The 16,774-nt window shown below is 37.6% G+C and overlaps 1 protein-coding gene across 1 annotated transcript in view; it reads left to right on the forward strand.

Annotated features, from left to right (window-relative positions):
• Positions 1–698: 698 nt before the first annotated feature.
• The window catches only part of KCNH7 (potassium voltage-gated channel subfamily H member 7), a 451,727-nt gene continuing 435,651 nt past the window's right edge, over positions 699–16,774 (forward strand). Inside the window, exons 1-2 of the mRNA XM_027129726.1 lie at positions 699–1,003; positions 2,672–2,902. Of these exons, the coding sequence (XP_026985527.1) occupies positions 928–1,003; positions 2,672–2,902 (307 nt within the window). The 5' untranslated portion in view covers positions 699–927. The remainder of the gene's footprint in view (positions 1,004–2,671; positions 2,903–16,774) is intronic.

A 16,774-nucleotide genomic window follows, 5' to 3' on the forward strand; every position in this document is an offset into this window, starting at 1 on the left:
GAAACCTGCAGCCTTCAGTGGTTCATCCTCAATCTTCAACCTCCTGAGCCACCAGGGCTTAGAAATAGTCTTCACTGAGGGACCGTTTTCCCACCTGTCTTTTCTTTGCAGCTAAGGGTGTTTTAGCTACCGCGGCGTGAGGAGCTCAGGAATGGGGCCCTGGAGCTGGTGGCCATGGAGATCACCTTCCCAGAGTAGCTGTTTGTCACTGAGTTTTGGAGATTTCTTGGCTGGCTTCCGCTAAAGCACGCTTGAGTAATCCGAGCTGTGGCGGCGCCCAAGCTCCCGGGATAAAGGCAGCGCGCGCGTGCGTGCGTGCGTGTGTGTGTGTGTGTGTGTGTGTGTGTGTGTGTGTGTGTAGGGGGAGAGGGCGGGGATAGAAACGTCAACCACCCCCCACCCCCCAGCCTCCTATTCTTTCTCTCTTTCCTGCAAAAGCCGCCCCCGTCTTCCCTCCCCCCCCCCCCCCCCCCCCCCCCTTAGCCATCCTCACAGCTCTGGGCCACCGCCAGGTTAAGCCCATTTGCGCTGGGAAATCGACGCTGTTTAGGAGAAGAGAAACAGATCGATTGCCCTTGTGACTCCCCGCCCCCTCCCCACCGCACCCCGCCCCCCACCGCTCCCTCCCTCCTTCCGTCCCCCGCCAGCTCCCCTCACCCCGCCTCCTTCCCGCTCCCCACCCCCAAAGCCTCTCCGCCGCGGCAGTCCAGTGCGAGGCCCCCTCCGGAAGGTGAGGGGAATGGATTGGACTCCGGTGGGGAAAGCGGGTGTCTAGAAGTGGTGCTAATGGGAAGAGATTTCTGGTTTCAAAAGAGGATGCTCTGCCACAAAGAGCGGCTCGCGCGCTGGCCTGGGCTCTAGCCGAGGAGAGATCCCGGGAGAACTCCGGAGCTCGCGGGGAGCGCTCCTCGGAAGACCGGGGTCAACATGCCTGTTCGCAGGGGGCATGTGGCACCACAAAACACATTTTTGGGGACAATCATACGGAAATTTGAAGGGCAAAGTAAGTTCATTTGTTCTCTTCTCTCTCCCTCGCTTTCTGCTTTGATAGTGCACTTGGCGTCCGCCGCTTCCAAGCTGAGGAGACGGCAACTCCGGGGCTCTGTCAAGTTCAGAGGCTGTGAAACCGAGTCAGGAGGTTCGAATGGCAGCTCGAGTGTTCTGCCTGTGATATTAATTTTGATTTACATTTTAGATTATGGTCTCCATTATAGGAGGCAATTTGATCCTCCTCTCCCACTGCTCCATTATCTGCCTTGCTACTTAATGCCCTACTCTTCTACTATCTTACAGGGAACGAACTAGTGTAACATGGGTTTATATTTTGTGGCCGTTTTATTGTAGACTTCCAGAAAGTCAGGAGCAGGGCAGAGCATATTATTGGAACAAGAGAATGTTAATGGTAGCAGCGATGTAAATGGCTATGCAAACTGTATTTTATTACCTTGGTTAAATTGCAAGGCTGTGGTATGACAGGGATGCTTGCTTTTGCTAGTTTATAGAAGCTGAACTTTGCATTGAATCAATGCAAATCCCAAGCTGGATAATTTGGGAAAAGTAATATCTGATCCGTGTTGATTCCCAAGGCAAACAGTTCATTATTTAAAGAATATTTTTGTCCCTTCATTATCGCCTTAAATTTCCACTAGAAATTTAAAAATTGAAGTGTAATAAGTAAATCGCACAAAGACTGAATGCAGAGAAATGTAATATTCTCATATGAACTAATTATGAGGAATAAATAATTGTTATATAAATACATTAATTTTAGATCCTATACTTGTTCATTTATATTTGACATTTCCTTAAAACTACATTAACACATTTATTTTGTGCATTATGCAGTTATTTTGGCACTGCATTTAGTGATGGGAGGATATAGTACTTTGTGTTCAAAATAAACTTGTGTATCCTGTTTCATATTTTATTTGGGAATAGTAAATATAATTTGTGATCAGAATTAATAAGCCCTTTGTACTAAAATCCCTACTACCATACAGAAATGCAGGGTCCCCCAAAGTAAATGTGAAAAGGTGATAACATGATATTTACTGTGTGTGTGTGTGTAAATATTTTTGTCTTCTGGATAATATATATTATGAAAAGGTGAACCTTTGCGTTATTAAACTACTAATTAATGTGAAATAATTTCATTGCTAATAGTTTCAGGTTTTGTTTTTTTTTTTAACATGATGTGTGTAGTATGCCTTAGAGAGATAGAGAAAAGCCAAATCCAGGAATAATAACTACTTTAAGAAAGTTGTACTCTAAGGGCCAAGGTTGAAATGAGGAACCTGACAACTACAGGATGCTTCACTGTTTTGACATCGAAAATACCTTACAATTAAATGGCATTCTGGAACTATCAATGGGCCAGCTGCTTATCTGAGTGTGCATTAGGACCCTTGAGAGTTACAGGGCTTGAGAAGTAGACTATTTGGGAAACGATATTCTCAAAATTTGAAGAAAAGCTTCTTAATACTTTTTGTTAAATCTACTTAGGACCATTAATTTCTTATTTAGAGTTCTTTTTTCCTTTTAAAATCTGGGCAGTTAGCAATTTGGGAAGCACCTGCATTTCAGATCTCCTGTTATGCAACAAATTGTTCCAGTGTTTATGAGAATCTTGAGGAAGCTTTTTAAAAGGTGCCTTACTATCTTTTTATTACAGATAAAAAATTTATCATTGCAAATGCCAGAGTGCAGAACTGTGCCATCATCTACTGCAACGATGGGTTCTGCGAGATGACTGGTTTCTCCAGGCCAGATGTCATGCAAAAGCCATGCACCTGCGACTTCCTCCATGGGCCCGAGACCAAGAGGCATGATATTGCCCAAATTGCCCAGGCGTTGCTGGGGTCAGAGGAGAGGAAAGTGGAGGTCACCTACTATCACAAAAATGGTAAAGTTTATCCATTTAGGATTCCTTATGTTTTATTCCATTAAAATGAAATTTTGACAATTGATTACTGAAAGTTCATAGTGAGAGAAACCCCTAATATTCAATTGGAGATATATGATTTGCTTGTAGTGTTGCAGGATTCAAGAAATGTGGAGACTCTCATTAGTGGACTAGTAGGGACAATTTCTCTTTTGAATAAGGGTACTCTGTACTCTTCAAAAGTTCAGTAACTTAATGTCACTGAGGACAAAATGCCACAAATCAATCTCACTGTCTTCCCTAAGGAATAACTTAAAAGCCAATAATTTCCTGGTTGCGTTGATACGCATTTAGTAGGAGAGAAATAAGGTTTTATTTGCTTGAACTTGAAAATATTTCACAGTCTTGTAGAAAAATGTATATCTGGAACTAAGACTGTTACAGTTATAGATGTCTCTTGGCTCTTCGGCTTTATTTGGTAGGCAATGCCTCTTGTTTCTTTTGATCCTTTTTATATAAGATTAAGGATGATATATAGGAACTTATAAAATTGGTCTAGTAAACCTATGTATATTCAAATAATAAAGGCTGTTCATGTATTCAAGATTTTTCCTAAAGTAAGAAATGGAGAAAAGGAAATATGATATGTAGAATTATTAGTATTCATTTTTATAGCTGCAGCAAAACTGGCATCTGAAACTTAAGGTCATACCTCAACTTCAAGGGCACTCCTCCTCCTTTTAGTCTTGCTATGGGAGCGTAAGCATGTTAGACCTGTAATAGTTCTCAAAGAAACGGGCATGCATTCATTATATACATAATGTATGTATATTAACTCACATGTACGAATATTCAGATATACCCATTTTAAAGTATATACATTCTCAAATGTGAACGCTTAATGATATCTGACAATTTAGAACTTAAAGATAAATCAATTAAAAATGCATGTTATAGTTTGTTTTGTTGATATTGCTTATCATTTTTTAAATTCCATTGATAGAAATCAGTGAGGCAGAGGGGTATCTGGTCAGATTTTTAGGTAACTCTTAAGATTTATAAACGAGTAAATGAGTGATATGTTATAGCTTATCTCATATAATGACTCATCATTTGGTAAAATACATTCTAACAGGGAAAAGCTTTAGCTCTTCTTCTTATTTTCTTATAATTAAATATTTCATGATAGAAAATGTACAACTCTTAATTACTGGATTTTCCTTAACATCATCTTAAGTGGGTATGAATAACAAAGTGACTGGAACAGGTTTGTATAACTTTGGATTAATCTGGAATGAAATCAGTTATATCATTACCAGTCAAAATAGAGATAGGGTTTAAAGTTCTCATTTTCCCCCTACTTTTCAATCAGTAGGGTTGGCATACTAGAAATAGCTTAATTGCTCTGTTGTCTTGAAAGCATTTCTTGGACAGAGGCTCTCACTACTCAAATGCAGTTCATCTTTTTTGTGTGTGTATCTGATGCCAACAGTTGAATGTCTGACATTTTTTCCCATATGAGTATCTATCACGATGTCCCATAGTCTGTATTGTGGTTACTGTAGGGTGTGTTGGTCCTAATGTTTTCTGGTACATTTAAGAATTTTTTCAACTTGTAGAATTTAAGTAGAAAATGAATCTGGACTGTATGGATCACTTAGATACTAACTATATTTTTCAGACCATATTTTCAGATAGAAAAGAGTGTTATTTATTAAACTGCAAGTAAAATGGTGATGTTTGGAAGCCTAGTTTAACTTGTACAATGTGACTGTGTAAAATGATCTCAAAACACCTTTAAAAACCAATTTAATGTGGAGTCACAAACATGGATATGAAAATTTCTACAGTAAAAGTGCTGGTTCATTGACTAATGCAAATCATACCATCAGTGATTTGCTTGGTTATATGAATTAAAACCTCCTTGTTTTAGACAAGGAATCTTTATTTGGGAGCTTGTTTAGGTATATAAATATCAACCTTTGGTGATAATTTTGATTCTGTTGCCTTCATTTTCAGTTGTGACTCAATCTACAAGGGCTTGAGTATCCTCAGAGTCAATGACAAATGCTGCCTATTTTGCTTTTATTGATAATGGGGAAAATGAGGTGATGGGCCAGCTTTTTCTTTTTTTCCAGAGAAAAATATTAATTTGAATGACCTTTGTAGATTGAGAAGACACAGTTAGACTTATTTGCTCTGAATGTAATAAACTTGTGTTTTTGCTACTAGTTCAGATACCTTGAATAGAATCTTCTGAGTGTATTAGTTTTATTCACATGGCAACTGCAAAATCAGTCAGAGCTTGTGAAGTTCAAATGCTTTGAAAGTCTTCCCTGCCAGCCACTCTACATTTATAAAAGCAGGAAAGGACAAGATCGCCAGCATTTTCATTGGTTTGTTTCCCAAAGTTTCCTTAATCCTTTAAAATTGAGGTCATTTACTTTTGAGAGGTTCTTGGTTTCGTAAGTATATGCAGTAAATGCTTCCTTTATTTATGCTTTATTTAGCATTTCATTGTAATATGAATCGTGATGCAATAAGCACAATGAGCAAATTAACAAAAAGCTGAGATATACTGTTTCCACTTTTTCCATTCACTCCCACTGGAGTAACAAAAACATGCCCATGGCATTATTTCTGAAAGCTTGTTTTCCAAAGTGACCCAGAGGCTTTATAAGCAGTTTAAACTTTTGATCTATGCAAGGAGTTCACATTGACGTGGTGTATGGTGAGCTGCATGATCACCACTGTGAAGCGATGCTTCCTACAATATTCCTTTATGTGATTTTACCAGGTCCAGTTGGGCTTGCTGTTTACCAGAAAATCAATTTTTTAAAACCTAGTTATTTGCAGTAGGAATATTTGACAGCCCTTCCTTTGAGGATTCTATTTTACGGCTTAAGTCATTATTGCATAAATCATTCTTGGCAGCTGTGAAATATTGCTTGAGGTGATAAAGCTGTAAATCTTTTGACATAAAACTCTAATTATACAAAACTATAATTACGCTGAAGCTTATATAAGGATGGGCATGTATTTTAATAGCATAATACATGTACTTTAAAAACACCTTTTTTAAGCAATAGTGATTGAGAAATAGCAAACACTTCAGCTATTAACTAGCTCATAGTTTGGAGATGATGTTAATAGTAAGGTAACAGAAGAACCATTTAGTTGGTCATCCTTTAATTTATTGCTCATCTGGTTTGGGGTGTGTCGTGCAACAGAGCTAGCTAGTTGAAGGGCTAAACTGCTTCCATCACATCTAGATATGTGACTTTTACCTTAAATTATCAAGCCACTCTAAACATTTGGAAAAATCAAAGTAAATTTCTCCAAGAGAAATAAAGGTCTTAACTCAGTAGGAAAACAGGACTTAAAATGCATTATTTTTAGAGGTCAGAGTGTTTCTGTATTTTTGCCACTATGCTTTCAGACATAGTGCAATGGCAACTTTTTTTTTTTTTTTTTTTTTTAGCAAATCAGAAATGTCCCTATCTTTGTGTTGCTTTTAAAGAACTAAAGGATGAGAAGGGACTGAGGGAAGTCCTTTTCTGATCCAGTCAGAGACCAGATCCAGACAGGGCACCAGTCATGCTGAGACCAGTACAAAGTTCCAGAGGTATTGTTTGATTCAACTCAACTCAAAAGAGGTTTTGGTTTGGTAAGATTGAGTCTACCATCTCTAAGAATTATGAGGAAAGGCCTTATAGAAAATGCTGTGTTGTTAGGAGTATAGGTGAAGATGCATACCGAGTGCCACCTCTCTCTCAGGTAAGGTCTTAGGCACTAGAGAAACAGTAGGAGGAGATGCAAAGGAGTATCCAACCTTATCTCTGCTTTCAGGATGTTTGAATCATAGAGTGACTAATGTGCATTTCCATCTTCTAAACCCCAAGATGTTTTCTTGAAATTATTTTTAAAGAAAAACACTATATAGACTATGAATTGAAGAAGCTTTTATATAAATGGAGACCAGAATTTCGGGTTAATTACCACTCTTCCTTTGTTCCCCAAATCTAAAATAAACTTGTCTATTTCCTCTCACCTTTTGTCACTATACATAATACAAACTTATTAAAGAGGCAGTGTAGTTTAGTTAAAATTTTAATAGCTCCAAAATAAATTTTATAATAGCTTTATATGTTATATGGCATGCAAATATTCAGCCCTCTCAATTCCTGAATTGTATAAGTAGAGATAAAGATGGTAGTCTTTAGAGAAAACTAGAAATATATTTTGTGTGCATGTAATTCAAGCAACAAGAAAGTTTTCCAGGGAGGAGCTTGCCTAGAATGTGTTTCGGTGTTCATTTAAACTTTCAGTTTATACATTTTCATGCTCCGTCCAGTAGTATATAGTAACAACAGTAACATAAACTACATTTTACATACCTAAACTTCATAACATTTCATGGACTCCAGTTATTGTATAGAATTCAGATTTGATCAATTGTATTTGTTGATAAAATAAGAATTCTCAAGAAACACTCCTCCTCACAGTTTGAAAATTTTATTTCAGTATTGTCCCAAGTGAAAACAAAATGTCCTAAAACTGTGGGTGGGCTCTGTTCATCAGCCCTTTTCCCCACCACCAGCACCATACCTCTAAACAGGGTTGGTGCTGAAAAGAAGCTGTCTTGTCTGCCAGCTTGTGGAATAACTACTCAGTTACTTTCTCACCCAAGGGGCTTGAGAACACGGTCAGCTTAGGGCTATAGGCATAGGCTAGACTTAGTGGGAGGAACCGACTTCTCTGGCTTCTACTGGCTTCCAATGTTGTTTTTATTTTTATTTTTTGGCTATAAATAGTCACTAAATCAATTACTGGTGGCGGCAGAGAGAGTCCTAGGATAATTCATTCGCAGGGAAGTAGCAGTTGGAGTATAAAATGTTAAGGCATCAACATTCATCTGGCCATCTAGTCTAGAAACCTCAGGGTCATTTTTAGTTGTTTGCTCTCTGTTCTCCCTAAACCCAGTTGGTCACCAATTCCTTTCAATATTTACATCTGAAATATCTCCTAATGCCAACCCCACGTTTCCATCATTGCCAAGTGCTCTGTTGAAGCCCTCTTCATCCTTCTTCTGGAGGATTGAGGACTGAAGCTTCCCTCCCTTTACAATTCATTCTCTACAATACCATCAGAGAGCTATTTCTGAAATAAAAATCGCATACCACGGATGACTTATCAGAGCCAAAAGTCATTGTAAATGAATTTCATGTACTAAATAATGAGTACAGCAATCCCATAAGATACATGCTCTTCTTATCCTTATTTTATGAGGAGAACCCTGCACCTGAGAGAGATGAACTCGCCAAATCACACTTAAGTGGTGATGCCCAAGCCCTTAAAAACTTTTCCATATTTTCTGCTCAAAGTACTTAGGTCATGCCTTGGCTTAAAAAGCTATCTTAACTCCTTAAAACTCTCACTGATAAAGTTCTGGACTCTTTAGTATGATACTTGGTGCCTTCAGAGTTGAATTCACTTGGGTTTTTAAGTAGGATGTGTTTAGAGGAACTAGCTGGACCCCCAGCTCTGACAGTAACTAGGTGAACTTGATCAAGTTTACCTTCTTGGTGCCTCAGTTTCCTTTTCTGATATATATTTGGAGAATAACATCTACTTTGTTAGGCTGATTGAATGTTTTATATAGAACAAAGTACATAGCATTATTTATAGTATGGTTTCTTGCCTATAATAAGTGTTTGATAAATATCAATTAGTTGAATATCTTGCAACTCCACATCTCCTACAAATCTTATGTTCCCATAATACTGGACTGCTCAGAGTTTCTCAAAGAAGCCATGCGCTTTTATTTCACCAAGGCTTTGTTCACCCTTCAGAAGTCTTCCTTTACCTATGATAAACACCGCAAAGTCTCTGTGACGGAATTGCATTTCCCTCAGCTTCTCACCCTAAAGAAAGCATTATCATCCTTCCAAAGACAGATCAAAACAAATCTCTGTGATGTTCTTCCTGACGCCCCCACTGCCTGTTCCTGAACATTAACATTCCTCTGTATCTCTACAACCCTTGGTTCTCGACTCCAGGGTAGCACCCCTGGGGTGTGCTACGTGTCATTATATGTTATTGTAGTTAATTTTGAGCTCATCCAAAGGAAATACCAAGTCATATTAATTTCTGTGTCCAGAATGTATGGAAGACTGCCTGGTATGAACTACGTGCTCAATTAGCATTCACACAAAGAACACAGAGAAGATAAGAAATGGAACCATAGAGCTGGGGAAACAAAAAACAGATTAACATCAGGAGATGTGCAAAGTGTGTTATAGGGAAAGTGTGATGTTTTCATTTTTCTTCTTTTTTTTTAACATCTTTATTGGAGTATAATTGCTTTACAACGGTATGTTAGTTTCTGCTGTATAACAAAGTGAATCAGCTATACGTATACATATATCCCCATATCCCCGCCTTCTTGTGTCTGCCTCCCACCCTCTCTATCCCACCCCTCTAGGTGGTCACAAAGCACCGAGCTGATCTCCCTGTGCTAGGCAGCTGCTTCCCAAGAGCTATCTGTTTTACATTTGGTAGTGTATATATGTCCACGCCACTCTCTCACTTCGTCCCAGCTTACCCTTACTCCTCACCGTGTCCTCAAGTCCATTCTCTAAGTCTGTGTCTTTATTCCTATCCTGCCCCTAGGTTCTTCAGAACCACTTTTTTTTTTTTTTAGATTCCATATATATGTGTTAGCATACGGTATTTGTTTTTCTCTTTCTGACTTACTTCACTCTGTATGACAGACTCTAGGTCCATCTGCCTCACTACAAATAACTCAATTTCGTTTCTTTCTATGGCTGAGTAATATTCCATTGTATATATGTGCCACATCTTCTTTACCCATTCATCTGTTGATGGACACTTAGGTTGCTTCCATGTCCTGGCTATTGTAAATAATGCTGCAGGGAACATTGTGGTACATGACTCTTTTTGAATTATGGTTTTCTCAGGGTACATGCCCAGGAGTGGGATTGCTGGGTTGTATGTTAGTTCTATTTTTAGTTTTTAAGGAACCTCCATACTGTTCTCTAGGGTGGCTGTATCAATTTACATTCCCACCAACAGTGCAAGAGGGTTCCATTTTCTCCACACCCTCTCCAGCATTTATTATTTGTAGATTTTTTGATGATGGCCATTCTGACTGGTGTGATGAGATACCTCATTGTAGTTTTGATTTGCATTTCTCTAATGATTAGTGATGTCGAGCATCCTTTCATATGATTGCTGGCAATCTGTATGTCTTCTTTCGAGAAATGTCTATTTAGGTCTTCTGCCCATTTTTGGATTAGGTTGTTTGTTTTTTTGATATTGAGCTGCATGAGCTGCTTATATATTTTGGAGATTAATCCTTTGTCAGTTGCTTCATTTGCAATATTTTCTCCCATTCCGAGGGTTGTCTTTTTGTCTTGTTTATGGTTTCCTTTGCTGTACAAAAGCTTTGAAGTTTCATTAGGTCCCATTTGTTTATTTTTGTTTTTATTTCCATTTCTCTAGGAGGTGGGTCAAGAAGGATCTTGCTGTGACTTATGTCATACAGTGTTCTGCCTATGTTTTCCTCTAAGAGTTTTATAGCATCTGGCCTTACATTTAGGTCTTTAATCCATTTGTAGTTTATTTTTGTGTATGGTGTTAGGGAGTGTTCTAATTTCATTCTTTTACATGTAGCTGTCCAGTTTTCCCAGCACCACTTATTGAAGAGACTGTCTTTTCTCCATTGTATATTCTTGCCTCCTTTATCAAAGATAAGGTGACCATAGGTGCGTGGGTTTATCTCTGGGCTTTCTATCCTGTTCCATTGATCTATCTTTCTGTTTTTATGCCAGTACCACACTGTTTTGATTACTGTAGCTTTGTAGTATAGTCTGAAGTCAGGGAGCCTGATTCCTCCAGCTCCGTTTTTCTTTCTCAAGATTGCTTTGGCTATTGGGGATCTTTTGTGTTTCCATACAAATTGTGCAATCTTTTGTTCTAGTTCTGTGAAAAATGCCATTGGTAGTTTGATAGGGATTGCATTGAATCTGTATATTGCTTTGGTAGTATAGCATTTTCACAATGTTAATTCTTCCAATCCAAGAACATGGTATATCTCTCCATCTATTTGTATCGTGTTTAATTTCTTTCGTCAGTGTCTTATAGTTTTCTGCATAGAGGTCTTTTGTCTCCTTAGGTAGGTTTATTCCTAGGTATTTTATTCTTTTTGTTGCAACCGTAAATGGGAGTGCTTCCTTCATTTCTCTTTCAGATTTTTCATCATTAGTGTATAGGAATACAAGAGATTTCTATGCATTAATTTTGTATCCTGCTACTCTACCACATTCATTGATTACCTCTAGTAGTTTTCTGGTAGCATCTTGAGGATTCTCTATGTATAGTATCATGTCATCTGCAAACAGTGACAGTTTTACTTCTTTTCCAATTTGGATTCCTTTTATTTCTTTTTCTTCTCTGTTTGCTGTGGCTAAAATTTCCAAAACTATGTTGAATAATAGTGGTGAGAGTGGGACACCTTGCCTTGTTCCTGATCTTAGAGGAAATGGTTTCAGTTTTTCACCATTGAGAATGATGTTGGCTGTGGGTTTGTCATATATGGCCTTTATTATGTTGAGGTATGTTCCCTCTATGCCTATTTTCTGGAGAGTTTTTATCATAAATGGGTGTTGAATTTTGTTGAAAGCTTTTTCTGCATCTATTGAGATTATCATATGGTTTTTATCCCTCTTTGTTAATATGGTGTATCACATTGATTGATTTACGTATATTGAAGAATCCTTGCATTCCTGGGATAAACCCCACTTGATCATGGTGTATGATCCTTTTAATGTGCTGTTGGATTCTGTTTGCTAGTATTTTGTTGAGGATTTTTGCATCAGTGTTCATCAATGATGTTGGCCTGTTCTTAGAAACAATTTTCACCTTAATTTTATTAACGGACCTATTTCTTTGCTTAATAAACTAAGGTATTAAATAATCTTCATAGCCTATAACTATGTAGATAACTAGAAAAATATTTAATAAAGAGAAGAGTTGGTAACTAGGAACTATTAAGCCGTTACCCGTATTCACTTGCCACCAAATCAAAATGTCTCTCACTAGTGTCTCCAATAATCTCTGTGTAATAGCCAGACACAAAGTTCTCTTGAGACTTGAATTCATTGCTATGTTTGACACAGTTACCCCACCGACTATACAAGTTACGCAGTATTGGCATTTTATATCTTGTAGAACATCTCATCCCTCTCTGTTTCCCTTGAGAATTCTTAATTGGTAGTGAAGCTTGATCTTAGGGTCACTCAATAATGAGTGTTAAATCTACAGTAATAAAGTTAGCTTATTAAAAACAATACAAATAATAATAATTATTATTGTCAAATGAACGTTTTCTCTCTCTTTACTGTGCCGTCTACATTTAGCAAAATTATAGAACTACCAAGAAGCAATGGAATCAGGCAGTAGTAAGGCATTAATCACCATAGTGAGGAAATTGGTCCTGTTAACTGAACGATTAGGAAGGTCAAATTACCACTTGTCACAGATGCGTTACAAGAAAACCGAGCACCAGGCTTCTGTCACCATGACTGAGCATTTCATATCTTCCTCTTGCTTCTTTAATTTGTATGAAATATCTAATTAAGAAAATCAAAGTAGTCTTTCTGTAGACAGTTAAATTGTTGTTGAGGCAGTCCCACGCCCTTTGCTCAGTTAAGTGGATCTGTGTGTGTACAAGCTCTCCTTTTTGTGGTTTCCACTGTTTTGTGGAGTGTCTCGCACTACTTTTTACTTCTAAAAAGGGTAAAATAGCCTTAGCTGGTGCTTGGTGGATAAGAATTGGGGAGAAGGAGTGAGAGAGGACTGGGGTGTATTTTGGACCTTAGTCCCACTCAGTTTCTAAAATAACCTCAAACTGGACTGCACTGGTGGGCAGGGCTGTCGGAGCCATGCTGCTTTGGTTCACCTGGCTTTTTCCTCCAGGACAACCAGTCAGAAGACGTTGTTACAGCAGGTGGAATCTCACCATTACTGGTTTTGTTGTCTCCTTTTTTCCTTCTTTCCTGAGAATCATTAGGAGTGTTTCTATTGTCCTTCACTGTTTTGATAGGACATTAATTCTTGCATGTTGTTTGAAATATCGGTTTTGAGAAACATGTAATAACTGCATGGGTTCAAGACAACTTAAAATGACTGTCTCTTCTCATACTGACCTCTGTGTTCCAAACACCCTTCTTAATTCTATTCAGTGAAATCTGTATTAATTACTCAAGATGATGGATGTGATGACAAAAATTAAAGTACAAAATTGGTGGTGGTTTCATAATCAATTTCTCAAAGATCAAGTAAAGAACAAAATCTAGGAAAAACTAAATAAGGTATTTATATGTAAAAAAAAAAAAACTATTTGTGTTAGAAAAGATCACCTATTGAAATCACAGCCCTAAGGGCTTTGAATATACTAATTAAGACTGCATTAATTCAGTAAATGCGGTCTTCCCTGGTGGTGCAGTGGTTGAGAGTCCGCCTGCCGAGGCAGGGGACACAGGTTCGTGCCCCGGTCCGGGAAGATCCCACATGCCGCGGAGCGGCTAGGCCTGTGAGCCATGCCCGCTGAGCCTGCGCATCCGGAGCCTGTGCCTCGCAACGGGAGAGGCCACAACAGTGAGAGGCCTGCGTACCGCAAAAAAAAAAAAAAAAAAAATTCAGTAAATGCAACATGCAACATTATATGTTGTGTGACTAATTTTTAAATACATTCCCATTTACTTCTCTTAGCTAAATTAGTTAAATTTTCTTCCGGTTTTGCTAAAAATTTCCATGTACACCATCCATTTTCTTTAATCGTGTTAATCAGTTAATGTTTAGCTACACATTTATTTAGGTCTTTTATATACATGGTTGTGCACTCTGGGTTTTAATTCTTCTGGTTGTAGTTCATGGACCATAGTCCTCCACCCAATATAGATCTTTTCCCAAAGGATTAATGTTAATTGAGTTTCAATTCTGTACAGGCTCTTTATATAAATTACTTTATCTGATTTTCATGACAGCTTTGGGAGTAGACATTATCCCACTTTACAGATTAACATGAAGCTCAGAGTAAAGTGCTGATGATCACAGGGCAAAGTGGAGATGCGGTTTAAAATCTAGATTTGTCTATGGTTACAAACTTTGTTGCCTCCAAATGATACACTTTTTAAACCTTACTCTACCCCATCCTATCTGTCCCAATTCTAGTTATTAATCATAGATTCTTATTGATTGTTTGAGGTGTGAATCTGATTAATTTAATTTGCACCAAAGGGTGAATGAATGAAGCAAGCTTTATCCTAGGTATTTTGTATTTTAAACAGGACGATCATTCAAAATGAATCTCTGTTTGGCAGGATGTTCGATTTCAGTAGGTTGATTATAGGTGGTGTGTGCCTGTAATGTTTGCATTATTATTAATGGAACTCCTTTTTATTCTTGAATGTGTCTCTGTTTTGGACTGTCAGCTTAGGTTTGGGGGACATTTTTACTTAAGGCCCCCTCAGCTACTATGTGTCTGTTTCCTTATCCAGGAAATCCAGAAGAAAATGCATGGGGTAGTGTGATTCAGGAGCAGAAGCCCTAATGTATTCTTATCCTCTCTCCTTCCTACAACAAGGTTTTATTTCCTGGCAAAATTATGTGATTTAACAAAAGTCACCAAAGTATTTAAAAGGGAAATCTAATTTACTGGTATGAAGAGGGTTTGGTTTATTTAAAACATCTCCAGCTTTTTTCATCTTGGGCCAAATGTCAGACTCAGTTCCTGCTACACACCCTACGATCTTGTGCCTTCCAGCTCCTCCCAGAGCCTGCTGTTCTCTCCTTTACATGATATCTAAATTTCTCAGGCAACCTTGTCCACAGTTCCTAACGTTTTTTCCCCTTGTCTCTACAAGAACACCTATGAAATTTTCTTGTAATAATTTGTTTCTATGTCTGTCTCTTCCACTCAAAGTTAAACTCTCTGAAGGGACTTATCAATGCACTTATTTTGAAAAGGGAGGAAATGGAAGGATAGCAAAAAATTAATTTAAAAGAACCCAGGAATACACCTGTTGACTGATGAAAATGTCAGGTAGCACGTTCTAGAGAAGTCTCACTCATTCAACATCCTGTGCCTAGATATGGGAGTTGTAAAAATTAACAACTTATGTTGTTTATTAGTTGAGTAATTTAACTTGCTGCCATGTGGCTTGTATCTTATGAAGCAGTTTGTTCTAGTACTCAATAACCTGTAGCTTTTTCTAAAAAGACATAACAACTAATCAGCCTTCTTCAGTTCACCTAGAAGGAGAGACGTGAATGGTTAGGCCAGTCCAGATAGATCCTTAATGTCTATACAGTCAGCTGATTCTGGTGGGGCAAACACAGGTCAATAAAAGGGAGAATATGTCTACATGTTCTTATAATAATGTATGCAAATTTGCAAGCCATCCTAGCTGTCCCTGGATCTTCTTAGTTGAATACGCGTGATCAAATACTCATAAAACTTTGCAATTATTCTGATGTCTTTTTCTGCTGTGTTTCTCCACACACTGAATACAGTCTCGAACTTCCATGTGTCTCCAAACACATTTAATTCTTTTGCCCCAACTCTGAGTCATGGATTGAGATCGTAAGGCCTGTATGGTATCAGCAGACACTTCATCAGTCACATCCTGATACAGGATTTCACCACCTCAGCAAGGACTTCACGTCTACTCTCTGTCAATGTGGTGTAACTTGACTGTCAAAAAATTAGAAAATAAGAGAATAGATAGAAAAAAAAAAAACCTATAATCTTGAACCTAAGAGATAGCCACTGTTAAAATGATGGCATGTATTGTGTATAATTTTTCTACCAAAGACACATACACTCACATATGCACACACACCCACTTTTGTTTTATATGATCAGGAGAGCATTATATATACCAAACTCTAGCCTGTTTTCCTCACTGAAAACTTTATCCTGAATGTGTATATATTTTAATGATTGTATAATCTTTATAACATGTCCAGTCCATAAATTATTTTAATATTCACAAAGTATTGCATTGAAGGAAAGAACATACTACCAACAATACCCTATTATTGAACACTACCATTTCCAACTCTTCACAATTGTAAAAACATACTAATTTTTCCTTAGTATATACTACTAGAAGTATAATTGCTGGGTAAAACAGTATGTGTACCTAAAAACCTTTGGTACCTCCTGTCAAATTATATTCCACTTAATTGCACATTTTCTGTATATAATAAAATTGGTATTCTTTTTAATTTTTGTTGACCAGTAAAAATAGTATCTTATTGTCTGATCACTGAATTTAACCCCAAATCGTTATTGAAAAATGTGTAGAAAATACTTAGAGCTAACAGTGCTCAATATTGCTGAACCTATGGAGCTATGGGACTGTCCTGTCTAGATGCCCCTCCCCACACCAGGGTCCGTCTTCCAAAAACTGCTTTTCACATTCATATTTTCAGTTCAGTAATTTGCTGGCAGTTTTCCAAGTCTTGGATTCAGAAACTAATACCAATTTTTGACTATTTAACAGTGTTCCTTGAATTTTTTCTCCTTTCTATTTAGAATGAGTTGGATTTTAAGTTATTTTCGGTATTGCTTATTATCTGTGAAAATTACGATGAAAAGCTTGATTAGTGAAAAGTTTTTATTCAATAACTCGCATATGAATATATCTACATATACATAAATATATTCACATTTTTGTAGTTTTGTTTAGATTCAAGTGATAGGCATGAAAGGTAATAAATCCATAGTAAATAAACTTTCAGCTAAGATACCATGTAACAGAAATGAAATATACTTATAATCATAAGTGGTATCAGTTACTCAAA

This window comes from Aethalodelphis obliquidens, unplaced genomic scaffold (assembly GCF_003676395.1).
Source record: "Aethalodelphis obliquidens isolate GAN/ISIS:26980383/991018 unplaced genomic scaffold, ASM367639v1 scaffold2, whole genome shotgun sequence".
In the NCBI taxonomy this organism is placed as follows: domain Eukaryota; kingdom Metazoa; phylum Chordata; class Mammalia; order Artiodactyla; family Delphinidae; genus Aethalodelphis; species Aethalodelphis obliquidens.